This window comes from Adiantum capillus-veneris, chromosome 29, assembly GCF_014529385.1.
Source record: "Adiantum capillus-veneris isolate H3 chromosome 29, ASM1452938v2, whole genome shotgun sequence".
Classification (NCBI taxonomy): domain Eukaryota; kingdom Viridiplantae; phylum Streptophyta; class Polypodiopsida; order Polypodiales; family Pteridaceae; genus Adiantum; species Adiantum capillus-veneris.
Window position 1 is genome coordinate 90978453 of NC_140959.1, and position 14867 is coordinate 90993319.

Genomic DNA, 14867 nt, shown 5'->3' on the forward strand with positions numbered 1-14867 from the left:
TCTACGCATCAATCTAGACCGTGTCAAATGCTTTGCGGAAATCCACAAAGCTACAATAGATCCGTCTCCCACGCGATCTACCCTCCTCAATGATGGCTCTGAGTGTCAAGATATGGTCAAGAGTAGAAAAACCCCTCCTGAACCCTGCCTGCCCGGCTGCGCGTATCCCCTCCCTCTCTGCCCATCTACTCAGTTGCTGCTCAAGAATAGATGCGTACAACCGTGCCAATGTGTGTCCAATCATGATAGTGCGATAATTCCCAGGCTCCATAGGGTCTCCCGACTTGAAGATAGGTACAATAGTAGATAGGCTCCAAGTATCCGGCAAGCCCTCACACATGGCACGGTTAAACATCACTGCTAGAAGCTCTGCTAGTAGATCTCTGGCATACGTGAAATGCTCATCCACTAAACCATCATGATCGTATGCTCTCCCAGTCCTCATCCTGTCAATGGCCTTCCTCACCATCTCCGCGGTGAAAAAAGCACATGTGTGTGGGCATGGATCGGGAGGGGCGGGAAGGGGGGGCTGCTCAGGAACTGTGTACAGAGATGATGCGTACTGGCCCCAGTCCTCTGTAGAAGTGATGGCGGGGGGGGGGGGAGAGTGCTCCTGAAAGAGGCGCCATGCCTCACGTGAGTCCTGACTCAAGAACAACTGATATAGATCCTGCTCTAGCCGAGCCAAAAATGCCCTCTTCTTTCGCCGCACTAGGCGTCGGAAGTCAATCTGTGACTGTCTGTGAGTGATGTCCCCCAAAAGCACCTCCCTCTGAAGTCTAGCTCTAGTGTCCCGGCATTCCTCATCATACGAACTGTTCTGGGGCATGCTCCCCGAACGGCGTCTCTGCTCAGGCTGGGTATGTGGGTATGCCTCTGCTGCTGCATCATGTAGTGTCTGTGTCAATATAGTAGTAAGCTCCTCCAGAGGTCGCCCTGGCTCCTCTGTGCATAGGCGTCTGTAGATCCCATCTATGTATACAGTGTTTCTCCCGCGTGAAGGTGTAGCGAGTAGGGACCGCTGTCCGTAGCCTGTGTGCTACACTAAACTGAAAAGAGATGGTCATTGACACAAGAGCATGATCCACTGCCACGCCAACAGGTCTGGTTCCAACCGTGAGATCTTGGATACTAGAGATGAGGCTCGGCTGTGCCATGACATAATCCACTGTGCTGGCTCCATGTCTGTGTGGAAAGCATGTAAAACCCCCTGAAGCGGGAAATCTCTGTAGGCCATTCAAGATGACCAATCCATGTGCTGTCCCCATGTCTATCAAGTGTCGTCCATAGTCAGTGTGTTCTCCATCTTGTGATAGTCTGGATAGGCCTGTCTTTGCAGCATCTAGCTCTCTTAGCATCTCCTCTGAAGTATCATAAAATATTGTCTGATGATGGGCAGTCCTAGCATTGAAATCTCCTAGAATGATGATGTCACCATCTCTAGAGAACTCCCATATGTCATCATCCAAAATAGAGAAAGGGGACTGTCCTTTGGGTGGTGCATACACTGACGTGCTCAGGGAAAAGTAGCAAATAGCAATGTAAAGATATCTGTCTGTCTCTGCTCTCAGTCTCACCCACATGTACCTAGCTTGCTCGTCTCTGCGGGCTATATGTATCAATGGCTGCAACTCCTCCCTGAATAACACTGCCACTCCTCCTGATCCCCGCCCTCTGCGCTCTGATCGTGTCTCCTGTCTATAGGCAGTCTCCCATCTATATCCACTAATGTGAGGCATAGACTGCCCAAGGCCTGATGTGTCTTAGAGTAGAAGACGATGTCTCTTCCCCTGAAACTATCCTCAAAGGCGCCCACATCAAGTCGCATAGATCCATTACAATTCCACGTGGCAACTTTGAGGGTGGTCCCATGGGTCTCGCACCGTCATGTGGAGCTCCGCTCTACAATCACAACCCGGCCATCTCTGTAGAAGGCCGTCTTTCACTTCTCCCTTGCCGCTTGAATCTCTGGCATTACCTCTCTCATATGCGCAAGCTATGTGAGAGTGAGGTCATCTCCAAGGAATATGCCCGTTTTCTTTAGTGTAGGACGCTTCTTCAAGAAGTCCTTTGCCTCCATGATGGGAAACGAATGATTAGAGGTCTCCCTTTTGAAGTCTCCCCATTGCCTTGTGTCTTCTTCCCCACCCTCCATGCCTTTGTATGAGTAGCCTCACTACCCATCATGCGGAGAAGTTCTTCAACTTACCCTTCCACCTCATCTCGGTCTTTTAGACCGGTTACTCTTATATGCAAAGCTCTAGTTTTCCTTCGTTGTCCTCTAGAGTCATGTTGACGATTGTAGGAGTGGGGACAGATGTGGTTTCTTTTTTTTTCCGAGAAAAAGATCCTTCTATTAGTTAATGAAAACTGCCCATAGGGCTACATCCACCTCTGCAAGAGAGGACTACAACAAGCATGATGGGGAGACTTTCCCAATGAAAAAACAGCATATATACAATGAGGCTAAATCAAGAGATGGGAGGAGGGAAGAGCCACACAGGTGGACAGTAGTGCCATCTAAGCACCCAGCACCCCCTGGACAATGGTGTAGAAAGGCCCAGGGCGCCAGAGTCGAAGGAAAGCCTCGCGGCGCTCCTGCATGCGGTCGGAGCTGCCCTGTAGTCCCTCAAGTTGTCCTCTGAGAGTATGGATCAGCTCTAGCCAAAAGTCACGAACAGTCTCTGCTGGTGGCACAGGGCGAGCCTCAAAGATGCGGAAACAGCGGGCTCGCCAGATGAACCAGAGAGCTAGGCCGCTGATGAGCTCCCAACACTCCTCTCTCTCATTGCACCACTCCTGTGGAGTAAGATCTGTAGCAGGCTGGAGTGTAGGTCGCCCCCCCTGTATCACTATCATCCTGCTGGTGGAAGATAGCTCAACTTGAAGTGCCGGGCCCGTGAGTGTGGACCAAGCCGCCGCCCCCCAAGTGTACTGTCGAGCCGTGGAGAGGGCAGGCATCAGCCGAAGAACTCGTAGCCACACCTGCTGGGCCGAGGGACAATCCCAAAGGCAGTGATGCTGACTCTCCACCAACTGGTCACAGGCTGCACATGCGGCCGAGAGACCACTATGCACAAGCCAGCTCCCTACTGCTGTGGCTCTGTGTGCAACCAGCCACTGGAACAAAGTGACGCGCCTCGGCTGTCTGGAGTCCCACAGCCTCTGCCAAAAAGCTGCCAAGAACTCGACTGTGAGGCCCTCCTCCTGCCAATGACGTGCTACAGCGGGGCGGGCCTCCCTCTGTGCTGCAAGTATATGACGTCCAAGCCGAACAGTGTACTGAAAGAAAGGGACTCCTGGGCGGTCTGCAGAAGAGAAGGGGTCCCTCCATAGCCACTCACCAGGATCCCACTATACTCGTGCCAGTGGACAACACTCCCAAGCCCATAGCCTCCAGTGTCCTGTCTCAAGAGCTGTTGGGTCAGGGTCTATGACGCAAGTCCTCCCACAGATGCCCACAACTCGGATCCTCTGGAAACAGCACTTTGCTACCTGCGGGGCCTCTACTGCAACTCGCTGTAACCGTCCCCCACCCTGAAGCTCGAAGAACAGGGCTGGGACAGTCTCTGAGCAAGCCCTGACTGAAATGAGAACCTCCAGTCGTGTGAAGGCTCCCATCCACTAGGGTGCTACTGGCTCGAGAGGCGTGAGCCACTCAGCTGGAACTGACTCTGAGATGTCTTGACACATGCTCTGAACCCCTCTCATGCCCTGTAGCTGGACAGCCTGCACCTCCTCTGACAAACTTGTGAACTCTAGCCAGTCACCTAGAGAGCGCGCTGGACTTGCTACCATGGGACCCCAAGAAACATGAGGCCGACTCCCAACCAAGCGGCCTCTCTGAGTGCTAACCATGGGGTTCCAGACGAGGGGCTGCCGTAGGCGCTCCTCCGTGCACGTCGGCTGTCTCTGCTCTAGGCCTTGCCGTAAGAGCTCCCAAGATCGAAGCAAACTCACAGCGAATCGGTCCTCCAGTCTCCTGCTCAAACCAACTCGGCGCAACTCTGTAAAGATCCATCTGGTCGAAGGTTGCCAAGGGCCTCCTGCCTGAGGCACCCTGGCACAAAGCCTCTGCAGCAAGAACTCCTTCCAGGGCTCCTCGCCTGGAAGAAGTCCTCTGACGACGAACTTCCCAATAAGGGCTCTGCTCTGTTGTGCTGGATCAATGATCCCAAGCCCTCCTTGAGAACAAGGAAGTGTGATGACCGACCAAGCCACCTTGGCTCGGGCAATCTGAGTGTCGCAGCCTGACCAAAGGAAGTTCCTGATCAGCCTCTCTACCTGGCTGATACAAGAACTCGAGAAGATCCAGCAAGAAGTGATGTACCACATAGTCGCCAACAACACCTGGTTGGCAACTACTACTCTACCAGCCAGTGAAAGTCGTGCTGAGCTCCAATGTAACAGCTTTCTCCTGATGGACAGGAGAAGAGGAGCAATCTGCTGCTCGGGGGACAAGTCCAAACCAACCTGACAACCCAAGTACCGAATTGCAGTCCCTGGAGGAATCCACCTGAAACCCTCTCCTGGCATCCAATCCGGCACAGGAGCACTGCCAACCGAGAAAGCCACTGTTTTTCTCCAGTTGATCAGTGCGCCCGATGCACAGCAGAAGATCTCCAAAGCCTGCTCACATCTGTGTAAATTGGCCTCCTGGCCCTCTTAAGTACAAGGCTGAGTCGTCGGCGTCCAGAAGCTCATCTCCCCGTATAGGGAGTGCTGAGCCCCTCAGACCAACCTGCTGTGACACCAAAAATCTGCTCATCGCCTCCGCATAGAACAGAAAGAGAAAGGGGGCAAGAGGACAACCCTGTCTGACCGATCGTGTGAGCATGAAGCGCTCACCTCTACCTCCTGCCAAAAGCACCTGATTGTGAGCCTGTCTGTACAAAGCTGACACCCCTCTGATCCAAGCATCTGAGAAGCCCATCCTACGTAGCGTGCCCTCTAGAAAGTCCCAGTCAACTCTGTCGTATGCCTTCTCAAAATCGAGAAGAAGAATCACAAGGTCCTCCCCACGGAGACGTGTCAGGGCAGAAGCCTCCCAGAAAGTGAAGATGTTGTCAAGGATACTGCGTTCCTTGACAAAACCTGTCTGAGTCCCATGTATAAGGCTCTCCAAAAGTGGTTGAATCCTCAAACTCAGAGCCTTGGCAAGAATTTTGTAGGCTGAGTTGAGGATGGTGATGGGGCGCCACTGTCGAATCTCATCCAAGGAGCCACCCTCCTTTGGAATGAGGTAAATCAGGCCCTCACTCATGCTATCCGGCATCACTCCTGTGTGCAGAATGTACTGAAAGGCACTACAAAGATCTGGGCCAAGCAGGTCCCAGTACTCCAAGAAGAAGCTGGGAGTCAGCCCATCCTCACCTGGACAACTACCACGAGGGAGGGCCCTAAGAGCCGTGTGTAGCTCCTCAAGCTGAAGAGGTATCTCTAGCCTTTGGCGCATCTCCTCAGTCACAAGACAAGGCATCTGTGCCCAAACCTGCTCCCTGCATGCATCCTGTCTCTCTGACTGCGGCTCAGCCGACAGTAACTCACGGTAAAAGTCAGTAGCGATTGCACGCATATCCTCAGGCTCACAAACAACTGACCCATCGGGTCTCCTCAACTGATTGACCTTGGCATGCGAGTGCCGAGGTCCCACTGTCTCAAAAAAAGCACCTGTCACTCTGTCACCCACCTGAGTCCACTGAGATGCCTGTCGGTGAAAGGCAAACTCATGGCGCCTCTCCTCTGTGCAAGCAAGCTCCTGTCGAGCCTGCTGTAATTGCTTCTCCAACCATGGACTGTCTGGATGCTGCTCCTGCATCCTCTGTAGTGAAGCAATGCCTCGTCTGAGACGCTGCTCCTCCTCTCTCGCTGCAGCCCGTCGAGCCAGAGACTCCTGAAGAATAAAGTGACTAAGCTGAGCTAGGCCTAAGGCCACTCTGTCTGCAAGTAGGCCTGACTGTCCATGCCCTCTATCTAGAGAGCCTCAACCCTCTCTCTGAGTGCTGAGTCCAACAAGACCCGCTCTGGGATGCGAAGCATCGTGCTCCCACTCCTCTGCATGTCTGCCAATGTGAGGATCACTGGTGCATGGTCCGAGAAGGATGTCCCTGCCAGGATGCCCACTGATCCCCCAAAGTCACTTAAGTGGTCACTAGTGTAGAAGCGATCTATCCGCGATAGATTCACTCCTCCCACTCTGCGGTCCGATCTAGAGAAGGCAAGACTCTCTGGAGGCATCACAAAGCCAGAATGCTGCCATGTATCCGAGACCCTCAAAGTCATACACAACCTCTCCCAAGCTGCTAACTCGACTCCATGCACAGTAGCATGGCTGCCTCCGATCCTGTCAGAAGGGTCCTCCAACATGTTGAAGTCCCCTCCTACACACCAATGGTCAACCTGTGGCAAAGACTCAACAATCTGTGACCAAAACTCTGCACGAGCACTCGCCACATTGGGCGCATAGATGTTCAGGAAGCCCACAAGGCCACCCTGAACTTGCAAAGTAATCCACTGAGCCCTGCCTGGCACAATAACCCCTCTACCCACAATGGCCTGCTGCAATGAGTCCGCAATAGTCATACATATCCCACCCTGGATGCCTCCAGCCTGGAGGCAGGGATTGGCCGTTTTCAGGTCTCCGTTCCCCGTTCCCATTCCAAGTTCCCCTTCCAAATCCCCGTTCCGTGTTTCAAACGTGAGTACCCGTAACAGGGAATGGCATTTTGTTCGGTGTTCCCGTTCCCGTTCCGGTTTCCGTTCCTGGTAACTATGCCTCCAGGTCCAAAAGCAGCTGACCAAAAGGTATCATAACGTCCACGCAAAGCCGAATGCGGCTCTCAGACAAATGGTGCTCCTGAAGCATAAGGAGATCAATCTCTCCTCCCACAAGGCAACGCTGAAGCTCCTGGCGCAATCGACCCCGCTGTTGCTGAAACTGGGGCCCACCTAATCCCTGCAGGTTCCACGAGACGATCCTCATGGGGAGTGAGAGAACAGATGCTGCCGCAGCAGCAAGACGGGCTATCTTCGAGGCAGGCTTGGATTTCTAGATAGGCGAGACTGTAGTGAGTGCCTGGCCCAAGCCCAAGCAGAGAGAGCCGTGCGTAAAGCAACCTCCTCTGTCCAGGAGTCCTCATGAATGTATACATAACAAGGCAAACACTGCGTATCAACAAAAAAGTACACCACAATGTGCCTACATCCTGCTGAGTCTGGGGGTGTCACCGTAAACTTGGCCAGTGGCCACAATCTGCAGCAAATCTGTAACTCCAAGTTCTCCCATATGGTGAGAGAACTCGAGAACCTGTGTATGCAACCATCCCACCACTGAGTCAAGGGACCACTCTGTCTTGGTCCTACCACAGAGGGGGAAGGAGAAACCAACTGCTGAGTCCAAGGCCTCTGTCCCCCTAGCAGCGAGGAACAGAGCGTGGACCCTGAAGCAGGCTGCCTCGTGGTCTGCTGCGGAATCGCCGAGAAAGCGAATGAACTCGTAATCGAAGAAATCCCAGCGGCGTCGGAGGTCAATGCTCGTCAGACCACGAGGGATAGCTGCAAGGGAAGATGTCTGAATCTGCAGAGGGGGTCGCAAGAAGGGCTGACCCTCTCTCGCTAGGCGACTCGTGGCAAAGGCGTTGCCAAGAGATCTCCTAGCCGCCGGCGAGGGACCAGTCTCCTGAGTCGACTGTGGTACTGAAGCAGGAGGAGGGGGAGAAGGAGCTGGGGGGGGGGGGGGGGGGGGGGGGGGGGGGGGGGGGGGGCGGAGGAGAAGAGAAGTGCGGTGGGGCGACAGAGACAGGGGGGTGAGGAGGAGAGTGGGCGGGAGCAGAGGGCGAGGGAGGGGATGAGGAGGAGGAGGGGAAATCTGAAGGTGGGGCGGCTGGCGAGGGTGAAGCGGAAGTGGAGGCTGGTGTAGGGGGCTTCTCCTGCTCAAGAGAACCAAAGCGGTTCCCCGTGGGGACCCAGTACTGCTGAGTAGGCACCTGAGGGCCACTCTGAGTGCCAGGCTGTCGTTGTGGCCCCTGGCGTCGACGGCCACGGGCCTGCTGCCACCCCTCCTCCGCTGGAGCCCCAGGCTCGGAGGGTGGCTCTGAATCTGTGCGCTGTGCCGCTGGTTGTGGCTGCGGCCCAGCCTTGGCAGGCTGGGGCTGAGGCTGAGGCTGAGGCTGAGGTGCAGGTCGTGGTCTCCTCCGTGGACAGGCCTTCGCTAGGTGGCCCATCTGTCTGCAAATGAAGCACTGGTTCGGGAGACCCAAGTACTCCACACTCTGTCTAAACCAACCCCCACTCACCCGAGGCAGAAGGATGACCTTCGGGAGCGTGTGGGTATCTCTGACCAAAACTCGAACTGAAGGGATGCCAGCCGCCTTGGCAGCTACTGATGCTGCCGTACGAGGTGTCTCCAGGACAGTCCCGATGGCAGAGCGAATCCTGGAGAGAAGTGGAAGGTACTCCCTCCGTAAACCCGGAAAGCAGACTGAGATGGGGATGTCTGCCTCCTCTACTAGCACATCCGAGGTTGGGTCAAAACCATGTCGCCACTGTCGAAAGTGGGCGCGTGATGCTCGGACGGCGAGTGGACTCATAGCTATGACCTTGGAGGCCATCTCGGAAGTCTCGAACTCGATCTGGTAGTATCCCTGTCCGAGGATCTGGACATCCAAAATCTTGCCCACCTCTGCGAGAAGGCGGGCCTGGAGAAGGTCTCGCAGCTCTCCTCTTCTAGGACGGGTGCCGAGAACCTTGCAGATGACAGAAGTCGCCTGCAAGCGCTCTACCTCTGCGGCAAGGCTCGCTTGCTCTGTCGGTGAAAGAGCAAGTCGAATGGTGGGCTCAGCGGGGTCGGGCGAGGGGGCTTCTGGCGAGTCCCTCTGTGGCGGAGCTGGAGCCTCCATCTGTGTCTACTGCTGAGTCGAAGAAGCGGACGGTGAAGAAAAACTGCAACCGAGAACGCCGAGCACTTGTCCGAAGAAAAAGTGTTGCAGAGCCAGGTGCAGAAGACCTTCTGGAACAAAGAGGACAGGGGGGGGATGGATAAAGCGGCGAGCGAGAGTTCAAGAGGCTGCGGGGGGGGGGGCCGGGAGAAAACAGCCAGGGAATGGGGGGCAGCGGGCGGGCGGGCAGCAGGAGGCTAAGGGTGGCAGGCTGGGCTGGGTGAGGGAAGCAGCGCGAGGGCGAGAGGGGGCAGCGAGGGGGCAGGGGAGGCAGCGCGGGGGGGGCTGGAGGCAGCGCGAGGGCGAGAGAGAAGGGGGGGGTGAGGGGCAGCGATGGCGCAAAGGGGGGAGCGTGCAGCAGCAGCGAGCCAATCCTCTCGTCCTGACAATCTTTTACAGATGTGGTTTCTTTCCCTTTGCCTTTCTTAACGACTTCTATCTACTTCTCGGCCTCATCCGCCTTCTTTTGCGTCTTCATGATCACATCCATCCACGAAGATGTCTTTACCTTCTTTTGTTTCTCCTCCTCTTTGATCATCCGTACTTGCTCTTTGATGACCTTGATTTCCTCTACTACCGAAGGCTGGAATTCCCCCTCCTCTAGTCCATTGCTCGCTCTATCAGCAAGTTCTCGCTTGAGAGCTGAGACCTCTTCTTTAAGTGCTTTGGAGTCCGCCTTAAGTGCTTGTAGCTCTGCGTGCAGGTCTTCTTTCTCTTTCTTCCACTGCGCGCCTTCGTTGAGAAACATTTGAAGAAGGTCGGCCTTTTCTTTCCACCATCCCTCCATATCTGCTTTCCAGTCTTTCATCTCCCTCTCCATTTGTGTAATCCGCTTGTTTGTAAGCACAAAGGTTGCCTTCGGATGGGGCTTACATACCGGCGAAGCAGTCATGACCTCCATCAAAAATACAAATGCACTTCTGCCAAGTCAACCCACTATGTCCACATCACACATACATCCCTGTCCCGCATTATGCATACATGTGTGTTCCCCATATCAATCGTACATTTTTGAGATTTTTCTTTTCTGCAAATTTCTGTCAATGCTGAAATTTATGTAATTCTGAAATTCTGAAATTTCCCTGCAGGTCTGCAACTCGTGAATAATGTAAATGTAAATTCTGTATTTTCTAATTCTGCAGGTCTGAGTAAATTTTGCAGGTCTGAAAAATTTTCTCAGGTGTGACTGCCCATTATTCTGCCCTGTAATGCACCTGCGGGCTTTGGGAGGGGGGGGGGGCGCTGTCCAGCCAGGAGTAGGGGGGGCGACGTACTGTCACAACAGGGGGGGGTGCGGGAGGCGCCGTCCAGCTGACCACGGGTTGTTGTGAGAGAGTAAGCGCGTTGCTGTCCAGCTGAGAGAGAGAGCACGTGGGGCTGAGTGGGCTGCGTGGGCAGCGCTCAACAGAGCAGTAGGTGGCGTGAGGGGCTGCAGCAGGTGGCGTGAGGGGGTGCAGTATTCATCTGTGTACTCCACAGTGTCCTGACCATATACGAGTGTAGGTGCCGATCTCTTGACCCACTGTGGTGTGGTGTTAAACACCATAACCTTGGTTTTACCAAGGTTCACACACAGAGAGAGAGAGAGAGAGAGAGAGAGAGAGAGAGAGAGAGAGAGAGAGAGAGAGAGAGAGAGAGAGAGCCTTGCATTGCCCTAGCTATGGGCTCGTGATGCCCTCTGTTTGTTCTGCCGCGGACCACCCACTTCGCCCGGCCATTGTCTTCGACACCCCATTGGACTCTTCGACCAATGTCGCCGCCACAGGCCTCCGCCTCATCCCGACCTCCAGCTTCGTTCCTCCTCGCGCCTCCCTCGGATGTTGCCTCTGCTCCTTGACGCTTCCTGCCCTTACCTGCACACCCGCCCCTTGCATGCTGCCTGTCGGGGGGGGGGGGGGGGGGTGTTAGGGTTTCTGTTTTTGAGACTGCCTGTGTATGGCGTGTGGGTGTGACTGTATTTTAGCTTGTGTGTGGGCATGAATGCGGTTTTTTGAATGGTTGTCTGTGTGTGTTTTTTCTGTTTGTATGTGTGTTTGTGTCTGTTTTTTCTGTTTGCGGGGGAGTATGTGTGTGAGTTTCTGGTGTGTGGGTGTGTGAGTTTCTGCTGTGCTTTGTGGTTGTTGTGGATGTGCCTGTGTGTGTCTGGTTGTTGGTGTCTGTGTTTTGTGTGTTTTGTGAGTTCATGGCTGGTGTCTGTGACTGTGCTCTTGGCATGCACTCTTCACTGCTTCCTCTTCAAGAACAAGCTCAGCATGGTGGGGCCGCTGCAGATCGTCTGTGACATTGACCGCACTGCTTCTCTCCCGCTTTCGACTTGTTTGACAGTGCACTTTTCGGATTTGGCCCACCCGGTACTGCTGCCTGTTCCTCCAACCAAATTTGTTGAAGTTACAGCAGGCTTCGCCGTGTCAGGCGACTCTTCTGGTCTCCTTTGGCTGGCCTTTCTTCGGGGTTTGCTGTGGCTCTCTCTGGTGCTTTATCAGCTTCTTCTCGCCCATCCTCTTCATTGCTGGGCTGGATTCTTCTTAGCGCTCTGCGGTTTTGGATAGCCTTCGCTATCCCCTCACCATCTACTGGAGGACTCCATCTTCGACAGTACTGAGGTGTATATTTCAGAGGCTGGTGCAGCTCCATCCTCCTCTTGGCTCTCACCTAGTTCCAGGAGCACTTTTTGTCCTCACTAGGAGGGGTTTTTCCCCCTGGTTTTTTCAGTTTTGTAGCCTGCGGGCATTAGTCTCCAGTTTTTACAATTTTTGATGGGCTTCAGTTTGCAAAGGTTCTGTGCCATTTGGAAGCCTTGTACTCTGCCTTCGGGTGGTTGTATCAGTTTTACTCCCCTTGTAGGCAGGCACCTTTTGGGCTCCTACAAGGGGCTAAAGTAATAGAAAACAGCACCCTGTTCTGAGAGAGAGAGAGAGAGAGAGAGAGAGAGAGAGAGAGAGAGAGAGAGAGAGAGAGAGATGTATTGTGGTCTCTATAGATATGAATTGAAATGTGACTCTATGCGTTTCAATGAACTTTCCATCGTCCTTTTAAGGTTCTACACGCTTCAATTGATATCTGCTTTCGCATTTGTTGGATTTTTCATTTAGACAGACAGGGGTCACCTACTAACTTGAAAAATCTTCATTTGCCAGGTATCTTTTTCTGTTTTTGAAGTTTGTGGCATCAGTCATCCCGACCATCGAGTATGACTATACAATGGATTTTGACCTTGGGTCGTGAAACGACAGCTGTCTTGATTCGCACCGCATTCTTTGTATTGTTTGTCATCTGCTTACAGTGGACAGTGATGGCAAGCTCTCATACGCAGAAACACCATTGCCTAAAGGTCCCCTCTTGTACAGATTGATGCAATGTCTGCAAAGCCCCTTGTTTATAATTTAGTGGTGATAGGATCGCAAGGATACTTAATGAATGACAATCCTTTCTTCAACATAACCCTCAGAAGTAAGTGTTATGCAACATTCTTTATGGTGGAAATGGGCAGTTTTGATAAGTATATGGCTGCCTACTTGTACTGTAAATAAACATTTGTTTGTTTCCATTGTGGGGGGAATGTTAAAGCTTGAAGGCGAAAGATTAAGAATGCCAAAAAACATGTGTATTGCCTAATATGTTCTCGTTTGTTTCTTGTTATACGGTCATAAGCTTCTCGCAATATCTATCATGTCTAGTTGTGGTCAGTGATATAAACACTGGGGCTTCATCACAAGAAGTTTTGGACAAATTCTCACTATAATTCCCACATTGTGACTTACCTCAATGTCATGAGCTTCTGTGATGGAGGCACCGCATACCTAGCCAGGTACGATTGGGGGCAGGGGACGGGGGGGGGGGGGTTCCTCTGCCCCCAATCGTACCTAGCTAGGTATGCGGTGCCTAACTCACAAAAGCTCATGACATTATGCATTGTATGAAAAACATTGAAAAAGACTCTGTTTTCCTACATGAGAAAATTTCTAAATCTTCTTGTGCATCTTGTAGGGGTGGTACCAGTACCATAGGATCACATACCATGGATCCGCATGTGTGTGCTTAAAAGCGCTTGATTGCGTAGGTCAAATTCTTTCCCACCGATCGAAGCTCCTGTCCAAGCCAAAACCCTGCATGGAGCTCCATGGCACCGTCGGCTCCACCATGTGTCAGCGGGTAGGACAGAACTGTCAACCCTGGGGCCCTCTGCTGCTCATGAAATCTCCCACATTATGGTAGGTAGACTTGTTTACTAGAACTTACGTTGAGGATCAATATGACTAATTAGACTTCATTAACGTCAACCGTAGACAAAAAGAACAAGCAACAAAATCAAACGCTGCAAAGCTCACCCCTTTGGGGTGAGTGCTCATGCAGTGCATGCCCCCTACTTTGTTTAATCATAGTTTTCTTGCAGGGGGACCTGATTTTTTTCATGCACATTAAGAATAGTATCATCACAAGGGTAACATAACTACATTAAGTATAGTATCCTCGCAAGGTTAACTTATCTGATGGCATTGACACACACTTTTTTTTAAAAAATCCACGTGCGCGTGCACGCATGTACACCCACACAAGCACCATGCATGCATGCACGTGCACAAAACATCAATCCATCTTTCTTCTTGCTTAAGGTAAGCTCTAATACCAAATGCTGGAATTATCTAGCTATCTAGGGATGCCAATCACAGCTTAAGCGATTAGGGCTTCCTAATGCTTAGCATAATCCATAGTAAATGCACCACTAAAGGGATAATTAGGGTGATAAGATAATGTGCAATCTTAGGATGGTATTAAGAAAGACTAATCATGAGAGTTTCTTAATTGAGAGGAACATGGTGGACAATGTGGAGAGATGGAGAGTAAGCACAATGAAGCCAAATAAGCTTTGATAGCATTATCATAATGATGGTTACAAAATTGGTGCTAAGCACCTAAATGTGCTAGTGCACCAAGTTACAATGTGTGTAATGGCCTTTATATAGGCATACAATGAACTATAGGGATTCGGTTAGAAGTATCTAGAAGGTTAAGAATTTAGTAGAAGGTACTAGAAGTTTCTCTATTTGTCATTTGGGTTATTTTGTAATGATGGAATATTCTTTGGAATTTAGAATATTTGTTAGATATGTTTCTTGAGGCACATGTATGTTTCTATTAACACCCTAGAATGATGGACATGTATACAAGCTAGGGAAAAAAAACCTCCTTGTGAAGGAGAAAAGTGCCTTTGGTGGTCCTACATGTGCTCACACACATATAATATGGTGACATGATTTAATTACCGCCAATCTCACTAACCACTAGAAAGATAAGTTATGCGTGATTATGTCCTTTGGAATTTAGTCACACTCCTTTAGCCATTAATTACGTTGGCTAACTTGACATTGATTATGTAGAGAATCAATCGAAGATTGGTGGATCTGAGTTAATTTTCACTCAATCTCATCAAATTTTTATGATATGATTTGATTAAGCAATGTCAAATTATTTCTCAAAGCTTTTGCTTGCAATTTTGTATGCTTTTCATCTTAATTATCATCACCATTGTAATTGCTTATTATGTTGGGTCCACTAGACCATCCGTGGGCTCCCTCTCAAAGCGACAGAGCACCAATGCCTTTTTTGCTAGAGGATGTCTCCCATTATTGATGCCTCAACCTACTCTTTGTTTAAGGGTAATTTTGCACGGCTAATCTAGTGCTTTATTTTCTAAAGGGGCGGTGTCCACACAGGCATTCATTTGGAGGGCCTTCTAAGAAAATACAATGTTTTGTCTTCTCTCTCTAGAAAATTGGTGTGGTAAAAGAAAAGGTGTCCTCATTAACCGTTCAAAACGTGTACTTTGAAGTGGATTCTTTCGACAGAGTCATAACGGCCGTAATGATTGATAGAATGTCCTCTTTCAGTTATATTGAATGCACCTCGTCATATAGGAGGGAAGTTCTTCTC

At 51.4% G+C, this 14867-nt stretch overlaps 1 protein-coding gene across 2 annotated transcripts in view; it reads left to right on the forward strand.

The window, feature by feature from the left end:
* Positions 1-12575, forward strand: part of LOC147419569 (autophagy-related protein 3-like) — an 83652-nt gene extending 71077 nt beyond the window's left edge. Inside the window, exons 10-11 of one of the 2 annotated variants that reach the window (XM_086505438.1) lie at positions 11917-11973; positions 12074-12575. In XM_086505438.1, coding sequence (XP_086361564.1) covers positions 11917-11973; positions 12074-12161 — 145 coding nt within the window. In that variant the 3' untranslated portion in view covers positions 12162-12575. The remainder of the gene's footprint in view (positions 1-11916; positions 11974-12073) is intronic. The other variant, XM_086505439.1, reaches the window with a different exon arrangement.
* The last annotated feature ends 2292 nt before the right edge of the window (positions 12576-14867 follow it).